The 12,851-nt window shown below is 39.7% G+C and overlaps 1 protein-coding gene across 6 annotated transcripts in view; it reads left to right on the forward strand.

Moving 5' to 3' along the window:
- prpf19 (pre-mRNA processing factor 19) overlaps positions 1-12,851 on the forward strand; it is a 32,542-nt gene that overhangs the window by 10,481 nt on the left and 9,210 nt on the right. For all 6 annotated transcript variants that reach the window (XR_014599570.1, XR_014599571.1, XR_014599572.1 and 3 more), the window contains 7 exons: positions 2,168-2,242; positions 3,175-3,250; positions 4,924-5,033; positions 9,264-9,419; positions 9,916-9,985; positions 11,050-11,223; positions 11,750-11,832. Coding sequence is in view for 2 of the 6 variants with exons in the window: in XM_084041939.1 (XP_083898065.1) it covers positions 2,168-2,242; positions 3,175-3,250; positions 4,924-5,033; positions 9,264-9,419; positions 9,916-9,985; positions 11,050-11,223; positions 11,750-11,832 (744 nt within the window). In the remaining 4 variants the exon portion in view is untranslated. The remainder of the gene's footprint in view (positions 1-2,167; positions 2,243-3,174; positions 3,251-4,923; positions 5,034-9,263; positions 9,420-9,915; positions 9,986-11,049; positions 11,224-11,749; positions 11,833-12,851) is intronic.

Genomic DNA, 12,851 nt, shown 5'->3' on the forward strand with positions numbered 1-12,851 from the left:
GATGTGTGGAGCGTTGTCCAGAGTGTTTTAAAGAAGAGAGAAGAGTCTAGGACGTGTGAAGCGTTGTCCAGAGTGTTTTAGAGAAGAGAGAAGAGTGTAGGACGTGTGGAGCGTTGTCCAGAGTGTTTTAGAGAAGAGGGAAGAGTCTAGGACGTGTGGAGCGTTGTCTAGGGTGTTTTAGAGAAGAGAGAAGAGTCTAGGACGTGTGAAGCGTTGTCCAGAGTGTTTTAGAGAAGAGAGAAGAGTCTAGGACGTGTGGAGCGTTGTCCAGGGTGTTTTAGAGAAGAGTCTAGGATGTGTGGAGCGATGTCCAGGGTGTTTTAGAGAAGAGAGAAGAGTCTAGGATGTGTGGAGCGTTGTCCAGGGTGTTTTAGAGAAGAGAGAAGAGTCTAGGACGTGTGGAGCGTTGTCCAGGGTGTTTTAGAGAAGAGAGAAGAGTCTAGGACGTGTGGAGCGTTGTCCAGGGTGTTTTAGAGAAGAGAGAAGAGTCTAGGATGTGTGGAGCGTTGTCCAGAGTGTTTTAGAGAAGAGAGAAGAGTCTAGGATGTGTGGAGCGTTGTCCAGGGTGTTTTAGAGAAGAGAGAACAGTCTAGGACGTGTGGAGCGTTGTCCAGAGTGTTTTAGAGAAGAGAGAACAGTCTAGGACGTGTGGAGCGTTGTCCAGAGTGTTTTAGAGAAGAGAGAACAGTCTAGGACGTGTGGAGCGTTGTCCAGAGTGTTTTAGAGAAGAGAGAACAGTCTAGGACGTGTGGAGCGTTGTCCAGAGTGTTTTAGAGAAGAGAGAACAGTCTAGGACGTGTGGAGCGTTGTCCAGAGTGTTTTAGAGAAGAGAGAACAGTCTAGGACGTGTGGAGCGTTGTCCAGAGTGTTTTAGAGAAGAGAGAACAGTCTAGGACGTGTGGAGCGTTGTCCAGGGTGTTTTAGAGAAGAGAGAACGGTCTAGGACGTGTGGAGCGTTGTCCAGAGTGTTTTAGAGAAGAGAGAACGGTCTAGGACGTGTGGAGCGTTGTCCAGAGTGTTTTAGAGAAGAGAGAAGAGTCTAGGATGTGTGGAGCGTTGTCCAGGGTGTTTTAGAGAAGAGAGAAGAGTCTAGGATGTGTGGAGCGTTGTCCAGGGTGTTTTAGAGAAGAGAGAAGAGTCTAGGACGTGTTTATATCACCAGTCAATCAATGTCATTTGAATGTGAGTTTGCTCGCTGCCTGACGCGCGTTGTGAGCCGGGCGTGTGATTATCCCACAGCAGCACGAGTTAGTATTCTGTCTGAATAGTAAACAGACCGTCTGTAAAAAAGGACAGGTGGATGGGTGTGTTTTGCCACATTGTTGTTGCCTATGGGCTAATCTGCTTCAGCTTGGCTGACGATGCATATCACACAACCTTATTCACACAGCTTCCCTGTGTTAACTCACCTCAGTGAACAGACAGGTTGTAGGGTTGTGTTAACTCATCTCAGTGAACACACAGGTTGTAGGGTTGTGTTAACTCATCTCAGTGAACACACAGGTTGTAGGGTTGTGTTAACTCATCTCAGTGAACACACAGGTTGTAGGGTTGTGTTAACTCATCTCAGTGAACACACAGGTTGTAGGGTTGTGTTAACTCATCTCAGTGAACACACAGGTTGTAGGGTTGTGTTAACTCATCTCAGTGAACACACAGGTTGTAGGGTTGTGTTAACTCATCTCAGTGAACACACAGGTTGTAGGGTTGTGTTAACTCATCTCAGTGAAAACACAGGTTGTAGGGTTGTGTTAACTCACCTCAGTGAACACACAGGTTGTAGGGTTGTGTTAACTCATCTCAGTGAACACACAGGTTGTAGGGTTGTGTTAACTCATCTCAGTGAACACACAGGTTGTAGGGTTGTGTTAACTCATCTCAGTGAACACACAGGTTGTAGGGTTGGATCAGGCTTTGAGGATATGGGGTTAGGGTTGGGGGGTCATGTGTGTAGTTGTCTTGTAGACCAACATCAGTGTTTTATACTGCTGTGAGGGCAGTAACTGGGAGCCAATGGAGGGAGAGGAGAAGGCATGAGACATGAGAACATTTTGTGAGGTTCCTGACACACATTTTATAATAAACTGCTGTTGTTTTTTTGTTATTCATACAGAGAGGAAAGACACATTTTATAATAAACTGTTGTTTGTTGTTGTTATTCATATAGAGAGGAAAGACAGTCCCAGAGGACCTGGTTCGTTCTGAGGATCTGAGCAAATATCGTCAAGTTGCTTCTCATGCTGTAAGTATTATTATTTATTTATTTAAACCTCATATCTTCTCATTCTGTAAGTGTTATTAATATTATAACTATGCATTTTATCCGAAGCGCTTACAATGTGGATAACATTCACACGCACGCGCGTGCGCACACAGACACACAGACACACACACACAAACACACACACACACACACACACACACACACACACACACACACACACACACACACACACACACACACACACACACACACACAATTGTTGTGTACTGCTGTCTGCCTCTCGTCAGACTGTTTAGAAGAGTTGCACAGCTCTCAGACCGGTAAGAGACGTGTCCGCTCAGATTCTGAGCGTAAGTTACATCCCGCCCACAAAAACCAGGGCTCTGTGACCCAGAGGTTCCTCGCCTCCCGTTTGTATGAGAGAACAAAGACAGACAACACACACACAAGCCCTGGCATAGGCTGAGGCACACCAACTGATTCTATCTGTTCTGAACCCATTTACTTAGGACTCATGTTCAATAAGAGCGTGTGGTACAGATACATGGACCACGGGTCCATTTGGTTCCATCTGTACCCTCGCAGAGTTCCATTTAGATTGTGATGTAACATTACCAAGCAGGAAGATCATTCTCCCTGACTGACAACCAGACCAGTTTAATACCAACAGCTACCGCCATACAGACAAAGCCCACGGTCGGCCAAAGAGCTGGTTCAAGAAACTGTTGTAATATGTCGCTAAAACGTCTAGCAACATATTTTGGCTAAATGCTTATGGGGGCTGGTACAGATACATGGGCCACGGGTACATTTGGTTCTATCTGTACCCTCGCAGAGTTAAAATTAGATTGTGCGAGGGGGGGGGGGGGGGGTGAATTATTATGATGAATGAAATAATTGATGAAATAGATGAGTTGTATGAACTGTTGTTCCTCTAAATGTGTTTCCAGGGTCTCCACAGCGCCAGTGTGCCTGGAATCCTGTCTCTGGACCTCTGTCCATCTGACACCAACAAAGTTCTGACTGGTAACATTATGACCTGGTTACTGTAACCTGTAACATATATATATATATATGTATATATGTCACATATATAACAATATGTAACCTGTAACATATATATATGTCACTTATATAACAATATGTAACCTGTAACATATATGTCACTTATATAACCATATGTAACCTGTAACATATATATATATATATATATATATATATATATATATATATATATATATATATATATATATATATATATATATATATATATATATATATATATATATATATATATATATATATATATATATATATATATATATATATGTTACATATATAAGAATATGTAACATAATAAGACTGTGTAACAATATGTAACCTGCTAACACTATCATGAAACACAACCAATTGGAATTGAATTTTATATAGTTGGAAAACCTGTTTTTTCACCTTTACAAGGAGGTACAACTTGTAAGGATTGTGTATTCATGGAATGAGCAACACAGCTAACCGTGTGGATAGCACCCCTCAACAATGTGCCAACATCCTCTGCAATAGAGAGAGTATGCACATGCGTCACTTGTCCACGGGACAGGCACCTTGACACCTGAGTATGTTTGTCCCTTCAGGATAAGGGCTGTGTAACGGGTGTTCTGTTATGCAGAGTGGCTTCATGCTTCATGATTCATGATTCATGATTCGGGGTCAGCCCTGGACCCTGGTACCATTTACTAACTTGGAGGTGCCAAGCTGTTGTGGATCTTCCACACACTACTGACTGAGGTCCCTGCCAGTGTGTCAGAATGCAACCATCCAATCCACCAAGCAGCTCAAAACCAGATTAAATACCAACACAAAAATATTGCAGTTTTTTTGTGGGGGGGGGCTGTACAGTTAGCTGTGTTGCTCATTCCATGAATGTACCATCCTTACAAGTTGTACCTCATTGTGAAGGTGACTGATCAGGCTTTCCAACCATATAACATTTCACTACCAATTAGTATTATTGAAGAGGAGAAATAATCGACCCAAATACAGTTTCTGAACTTTTTTTGAGGAGTTTTATATATAACCTGATTATTTAACATTTACACAGATGGAATTATAACCTGATTACTCATTTATTATAAAGTACATTAAAGTCATTTAGCAGACGCTTTTATCCAAAGCGACTTACAATAAGTACATTCAACATAGGTAGGGAACAACACTACTAATCACCACAAGTCTGAAGTGCATTCTCTTCTAAAACAAGCAACTAAGAGTATACCTAGTGCTGAAGTAAAAGTGCAATATATCAGTTACTGTACCTACTGTATTAAACATATGAGACAAATGAGCAAGAAATAAAATGTATCAAAATAAACAAGATCCAATAAAACAAGTAGGCAAGGCTAAGAGGAAGTGAAAGTATTAACCATATAATTAACATTTACACTGATAGAATCCTATGTAGAACCTGATTCTATTATTAAACCTGACATTGACGGCAATGTCAATAATATGAATTAGCAAAGTCCACAAATGTCCTCTGAAATCAGATGATTATGCAATACTTTATGCATAAAGATGTTTCCATTAATGTCATGTTATTCTGTCAATGAAGTGCATTTTGAGGAGGATTCTGTAAAACAAAAGTTTTTTTAGGAACATGAATTTGTCTTCATAAATGACACAGTGCTCTTGTGTTCCTGCAGGGGGCGCTGATAAGAACGTGGTGGTGTTTGATAAGAGTGAGGAGCAGATTGTTGCCACCCTGAAGGGTCACACCAAGAAGGTCACCTCTGTCATCTACCACCCCTCACAGGTTATTATTAATATTATTATATAATACACCACCCCTCTCAGGTTATTATTAATATTATTATATAATCTACCACCCCTCTCAGGTTATTATTAATATTATTATATAATCCACCACCCCTCTCAGGTTATTATTAATATTATTGTCTCCGCCAGGCCGAAAGGCATGGCGAGAGAGTATGTTTTACCCCATGTCCGTCCGTCCGTCTGTCCACCCGTGTGTCCTGTCCGTCCGTTACCGCCTAATCTCCGGCACCGTTGGCCCGGCCGCTGCGAAACTGTGCGCACACACTCCCTGGATGCCACGTCAGAACCTCTGGCCCAAATGTTTCAGATTGGCCTGTTAGAGCCCCACCAGGAGGCCGATTTGTGCAAAACACATTTATTGATACTACTCTACTACTTTTGTCCAAACATCACACAAATCGGTACACACTATCTCTATAGTCATGTGATCAACACAGATATATCTTCCCATATTACATCCTGATTGGCTTCCAATTAGTTTTCAGGATTGGGCCGTTTTCAACAAAATGCCTCAAATCATGAACGCAGCTTGTGATTTCTGTGAAATTTCACACACACATTTCTATTAGGCCGAGGAAGAAATGCCACCCTTTTACCATTGGCCTGTTATAGCGCCACCAGCAGGTCTAATTTTGCAAAACACATGTTTGGCACAAAATGCCTCAAATCATGAATGCAGTGTCTGATTGCAGTAAAAAGCCTAAGAAGAAATGACACCCTTTTCACATTGGCCTATTATAGCGCCACCAGGAGGCCACAATAACCTACCTGACCTGGCGGAGACCTGTGCTCCGAGGAGCACTTTTTCTAGTTTATAATGTACCACCCCTCTCAGGTTATTATTAATATTATTTATAATATACGACCCCTCCCAGGTTATTATTATTATTATTTATAATCTACGACCCCTCTCAGGTTATTATTAATATTATTTATAATCTACGACCCCTCCCAGGTTATTATTATTATTATTTATAATCTACGACCCCTCTCAGTTTATTATTATTATTATTTATAATCTACGACCCCTCTCAGGTTATTATTAATATTATTTATAATGTACGACCCCTCTCAGGTTATTATTATTATTATTTATAATCTACGACCCCTCTCAGGTTATTATTATTATTATTTATAATCTACGACCCCTCTCAGGTTATTATTATTATTATTTATAATCTACGACCCCTCTCAGGTTATTATTATTATTATTTATAATCTACGACCCCTCTCAGGTTATTATTAATATTATTTATAATATACGACCCCTCTCAGGTTATTATTATTATTATTTATAATCTACGACCCCTCTCAGGTTATTATTAATATTATTTATAATCTACGACCCCTCTCAGGTTATTATTATTATTATTTATAATCTACGACCCCTCTCAGGTTATTATTATTATTATTTATAATCTACGACCCCTCTCAGGTTATTATTATTATTATTTATAATATACGACCCCTCTCAGGTTATTATTATTATTATTTATAATCTACGACCCCTCTCAGGTTATTATTATTATTATTTATAATATACGACCCCTCTCAGGTTATTATTATTATTATTTATAATCTACGACCCCTCTCAGGTTATTATTATTATTATTTATAATATACGACCCCTCTCAGGTTATTATTAATATTATTTATAATCTACGACCCCTCTCAGGTTATTATTAATATTATTTATAATATACGACCCCTCTCAGGTTATTATTATTATTATTTATAATATACGACCCCTCTCAGGTTATTATTATTATTATTTATAATATACGACCCCTCTCAGGTTATTATTATTATTATTTATAATATACGACCCCTCTCAGGTTATTATTAACAGGGGTGCACATAACTTTTTAGGTCTGGTACGCAGAAGAGCACCTGGACATGTGACTTGGTGCGCATGGCGCCCGTCCCGTTTTGTCAACGGGGGGGGGGGGGGCGTTCAGCCCGGTGCCCACCGGACAGTTTTGTCAACGGGGGGGGGGGGAGAAAAAAAGGACGCTCTGCTTCTAAATTCCGCCGATTTTCGCCGTTTTTTTTCTCACGCTGTTAGGTAAAGCACCCAAGGTTGGTGCCCTGTGCTGCTGCGCTGATTTTATCCACCAGATTGGGACGTTCACGGCATATTTTGCACCATTACGGTGCGTTCATCATCGGTGACGAGTGCCTCTAACAGCCGCTGCTGGCTGCGTGCACGCAGCGACGCGAGGCGATGCGAGGCGATGCGAGGCGACGCGAGTCATATCTCTACCCCTGCGCCTAATGGCTGTACATTGGGCCGACGGGTGCTTTAGAGTGATTGTGTGAGTGTGGCTTCAGGAAGTAAATTCCTAGCCTCGATCTCCAGGCTTTTATTTTTTAGTTTTGCTAAAAAATAAAAGCTTGGAAATTCCTGTCCCAGCTGTTGGTGCGCAAAAGCGCCTCGCGTCGCCTGATGTGGTGCGCATTTTTTATTTTGGGTGCGCATGCGCACCTGCGCACCAGTTATGTGCACCCCTGATTATTAATATTATTTATAATATACGACCCCTCTCAGGTTATTATTAATATTATTTATAATATACGACCCCTCTCAGGTTATTATTATTATTATTTATAATACTAGAGGGTCGGGGCGCTGCGCGCCCCTCCCCCCTAGCCGCTGCGCGGTGCTTTGTGTTTGTTGGTCTCTATAATATATAAAGCCATAATAGGAGATGTTCCCAATGGAGCTATGCCCAAATATGGAGTGTGTTGTCTGACCTCACTTGGGTCTCGTTGGGCGGTTATATAAAGCCATAATAGGAGATGTTCCCAATGGAGCTATGCCCAAATATGGAGTGTGTTGTCTGACCTCACTTGGGTCTCGTTGGGCGGTGGTCGGCGATGACGCTAAGGAACAACATGGCCGACTGTAATGTTGTGAGTTTGTGTTGGCCGCAATTAATTATGCTGCGAGGGGGCAGATGTGTGCTGAGCAGTATGAAGTGGCCTACAGACTGCGCGTAGTAATTCTGCACGTTGTGGCGTGTCTTGTTAGTGACATTGATATGTTGTTTTTGTGTTTAGTCCCACACAGTGGCAGGTTTTTTTGGGGGGTTTTGGGTTTAGAAATGTATATATAGATACGACCCCTCTCAGGTTATTATTAATATTATTTATAATCTACGACCCCTCTCAGGTTATTATTAATATTATTTATAATATACGACCCCTCTCAGGTTATTATTATTATTATTTATAATCTACGACCCCTCTCAGGTTATTATTATTATTATTTATAATCTACGACCCCTCCCAGGTAATGTACGGTCGCTGAGGAAAAGACAGGAAACAGAGCTGGACGTAGCAGAGACTAAAATGTTGAGGTTCTCTCTGAGAGTAACATGGATGATAGGATGAGGAACCAGTACATCAGAGACACATGATAGGATGAGGAACCAGTACATCAGAGACACATGATAGGATGAGGAACCAGTACATCAGAGACACATGATAGGATGAGGAACCAGTACATCAGAGACACATGATAGGATGAGGAACCAGTACATCAGAGACACATGATAGGATGAGGAACCAGTACATCAGAGACACATGATAGGATGAGGAACCAGTACATCAGAGACAGATGATAGGATGAGGAACCAGTACATCAGAGACACATGATAGGATGAGGAACCAGTACATCAGAGACAGATGATAGGATGAGGAACCAGTACATCAGAGACACATGATAGGATGAGGAACCAGTACATCAGAGACACATGATAGGATGAGGAACCAGTACATCAGAGACACATGTTAGATGTTTTGGACATAAAGACAGAGAGGCCAGACTGAGATGGTTTGGACATGTACAGTTTTTATTAGACGTATAAATGAATGGTGTTTGTTTTATTAGACGTATAAATGAATGGTGTTTGTTTTATTAGACGTATAAATGAATGGTGTTTGTTTTATTAGACGTATAAATGAATGGTGTTTGTTTTATTAGACGTATAAATGAATGGTGTTTGTTTTATTAGACGTATAAATGAATGGTGTTTGTTTTATTAGACGTATAAATGAATGGTGTTTGTTTTATTAGACGTATAAATGAATGGTGTTTGTTTTATTAGACGTATAAATGAATGGTGTTTGTTTTATTAGACGTATAAATGAATGGTGTTTGTTTTATTAGACGTATAAATGAATGGTGTTTCTGGTGTATTTCCAGTCGGTGGTCTTCTCTGCGTCTCCAGACAGCACCATCCGGGTGTGGTCCGTTACCGCGGGCAACTGTGTCCAGGTGATCCGAGCCCACGAGGCTGGAGTCACCGGACTGTCACTGCACGCTACTGGAGACTACCTACTGTCCTCCTCTGAAGACCAGGTATGAACCAATGATTATACATCTATTTAACACTGTTACTGATCACTCTATAGTAATGATTACTATCACAATATAGAGCTATTTAACACTGTTACTGATCACTCTATAGTAATGATTACTTTCACAATATAGAGCTATTTAACACTGTTACTGAACACACACTCTATAGTAATGATTACTATCACAATATAGAGCTATTTAACACTGTTACTGATCACACACTCTATAGTAATGATTACTATCACAATATAGATCTATTTAACACTGTTACTGAACAAACACTCTATAGTAATGATTACTATCACAATATAGATCTATTTAACACTGTTACTGAACACACACTCTATAGTAATGATTACTATCACAATATAGATCTATTTAACTTTATAACTATATAAGTGTGTGTGTGTGTGTGTGTGTGTGTGTGTGTGTGTGTGTGTGTGTGTGTGTGTGTGTGTGTGTGTGTGTGTGTGTGTGTGTGTGTGTGTGTGTACAGTACTGGGCCTTCTCTGACATCCAGACCGGTAGAGTTCTGACCAAAGTCACTGATGAGAGCGGTGCCTGTGGTACGTATGATTATTATTAATATATTTATATATGTGGTACGTATGATTATTATTAATATATTTATATATGTGGTATGTATGATTATTATTAATATATTTATATATATATTTAACATTCTATATTCTACTATTCTATCTGTCTTTTTTATGTCCAGTGTATTTGTATTTAAGTTCATGAAGTTAACATAAGTATAACTAAATGCATTTGAAATTAAATAAAAATGTTATTTTTCAGGATTCCAATTAAAAAATAGCAAAAAGAAATATCTGGATTCCAATTCTAGAATAGCAAAAATAGCCGATCTACAAGCTCAAAACGCGTCGCAGTTTTGAGCTTGTAGATCGTCTATTTTTCCTACTTTTGTGTGACATAGAATGGCGAAAAACGTTAGAATACGTAGAGACAGTATATGTAATGTGTCTGTGTTAATATAGTGGTCCTCTACATCATTAAACAGACAGTATATGTAATGTGTCTCTGTAGTGAGTGTGTTAATATAGAGGTCCTCTACATCATTAAACAGACAGTATATGTAATGTGTCTCTGTAGTGAGTGTGTTAATATAGAGGTCCTCTACATCATTAAACAGACAGTATATGTAATGTGTCTCTGTAGTGAGTGTGTTAATATAGTGGTCCTCTACATCATTAAACAGACAGTATATGTAATGTGTCTCTGTAGTGAGTGTGTTAATATAGAGGTCCTCTACATCATTAAACAGACAGTATATGTAATGTCTCTGTAGTGAGTGTGTTAATATAGTGGTCCTCTACATCATTAAACAGACAGTATATGTAATGTCTCTGTAGTGAGTGTGTTAATATAGAGGTCCTCTACATCATTAAACAGACAGTATATGTAATGTGTCTCTGTAGTGAGTGTGTTAATATAGAGGTCCTCTACATCATTAAACAGACAGTATATGTAATGTGTCTCTGTAGTGAGTGTGTTAACATGAAGCTTTAAACTTCTGTGGCAGGTTTCTACTTGATCATATGTGGTTATGTTATCATTAACATATCATTACCATGTCATTAACATATCCCCGCCTCCTCCCCTCCAGCTCTGACCTGTGCTCAGTTCCATCCTGACGGGCTGATCTTCGGAACAGGAACGGCCGACTCTCAGATCAAGATCTGGGATCTGAAGGAACGCACCAACGTGGCCAACTTCCCTGGACACTCTGGACCGGTCACCTCTATCGCCTTCTCTGAGAACGGATACTACCTGGCTACAGGTAACCTTTAACCTTTAACCTTTAACCGCTAACCCTGGTCACTCAGGACCGGTCACCCCTATCACCTTCTCTGAGAACGGATACTACCTGGCTACAGGTAACTTAACCATAAGCCTTACACCTAACCCTGGTCACTCAGGACCGGTCACCTCTATCGCTGAGAAGGGATACTAGTATCTGGGCACAAGTGACCTGAGTTTAACCCTTAACCCCTAACTCTAGCTCTAAGCTGACAAAGTGTTGTCAATTATTCTGATGCAAACACAGATCTCTGAAGCTGTGATAGTATTATTATTATTATCAAAACTATTATTATTCCTCCAGGCACAGTTCTGTGATATTTCATTTCTTTCTCAGGCTGATACAGAAAAATTAATTCACTGTTTTTTTACCAGTAGGATTAACTATTGCAATGCTCTCCTGTCTGGTTCATATTTATTTTTAAACCTATTCTGTGAAGCACAATGAACTGCACTTGATGTATGCCTATATAAATAAACTTTGATTTATATTATTATTATTCCAGGCGCTCAGGACAGTTCTCTGAAGCTGTGGGATCTGAGGAAGCTGAAGAACTTCAAGACCATCGCTCTGGACAACAACTATGAGGTGAAAACATTACATTTAGACATTTAGTAAAAGAGCTAACACTCTGAAAGCATGAACGTGTCTCTGTGTTTTTTTTTACATAGTGTTAGATTCTCTATGAAGTGAACCATACTGAGTTAGATTCTCTCTGAAGTGAACCATACTGAGTTAGATTCTCTTTGAAGTGAACCATACTGTGTTAGATTCTCTCTGAAGTGAACCATACTGAGTTAGATTCTCTTTGAAGTGAACCATACTGTGTTAGATTCTCTCTGAAGTGAACCATACTGAGTTAGATTCTCTCTGAAGTGAACCATACTGAGTTAGATTCTCTCTGAAGTGAACCATACTGAGTTAGATTCTCTCTGAAGTGAACCATACTGAGTTAGATTCTCTCTGAAGTGAACCATACTGAGTTAGATTCTCTTTGAAGTGAACCATACTGAGTTAGATTCTCTCTGAAGTGAACCATACTGAGTTAGATTCTCTTTGAAGTGAACCATACTGTGTTAGATTCTCTCTGAAGTGAACCATACTGAGTTAGATTCTCTTTGAAGTGAACCATACTGTGTTAGATTCTGTCTGAAGTGAACCGTACTGAGTTAGATTCTCTTTGAAGTTAACCATACTGAGTTAGATTCTCTTTGAAGTGAACCATACTGAGTTAGATTCTCTTTGAAGTGAACCATACTGTGTTAGATTCTCTCTGAAGTGAACCATACTGAGTTAGATTATCTATGAAGTGAACCATACTGTGTTAGATTATCTATGAAGTGAACCATACTGTGTTAGATTCTCTCTGAAGTGAACCATACTGAGTTAGATTATCTATGAAGTGAACCATACTGTGTTAGATTATCTATGAAGTGAACCATACTGAGTTAGATTATCTATGAAGTGAACCATACTGAGTTAGATTCTCTATGAAGTGAACCATACTGTGTTAGATTCTCTCTGAAGTGAACCATACTGAGTTAGATTCTCTCTGAAGTGAACCATACTGAGTTAGATTCTCTATGAAGTGAACCATACTGAGTTAG

The sequence above is a fragment of the Gymnoscopelus microlampas genome (assembly GCF_963454915.1).
Source record: "Gymnoscopelus microlampas genome assembly, chromosome: 18".
Lineage (NCBI taxonomy): Eukaryota > Metazoa > Chordata > Actinopteri > Myctophiformes > Myctophidae > Gymnoscopelus > Gymnoscopelus microlampas.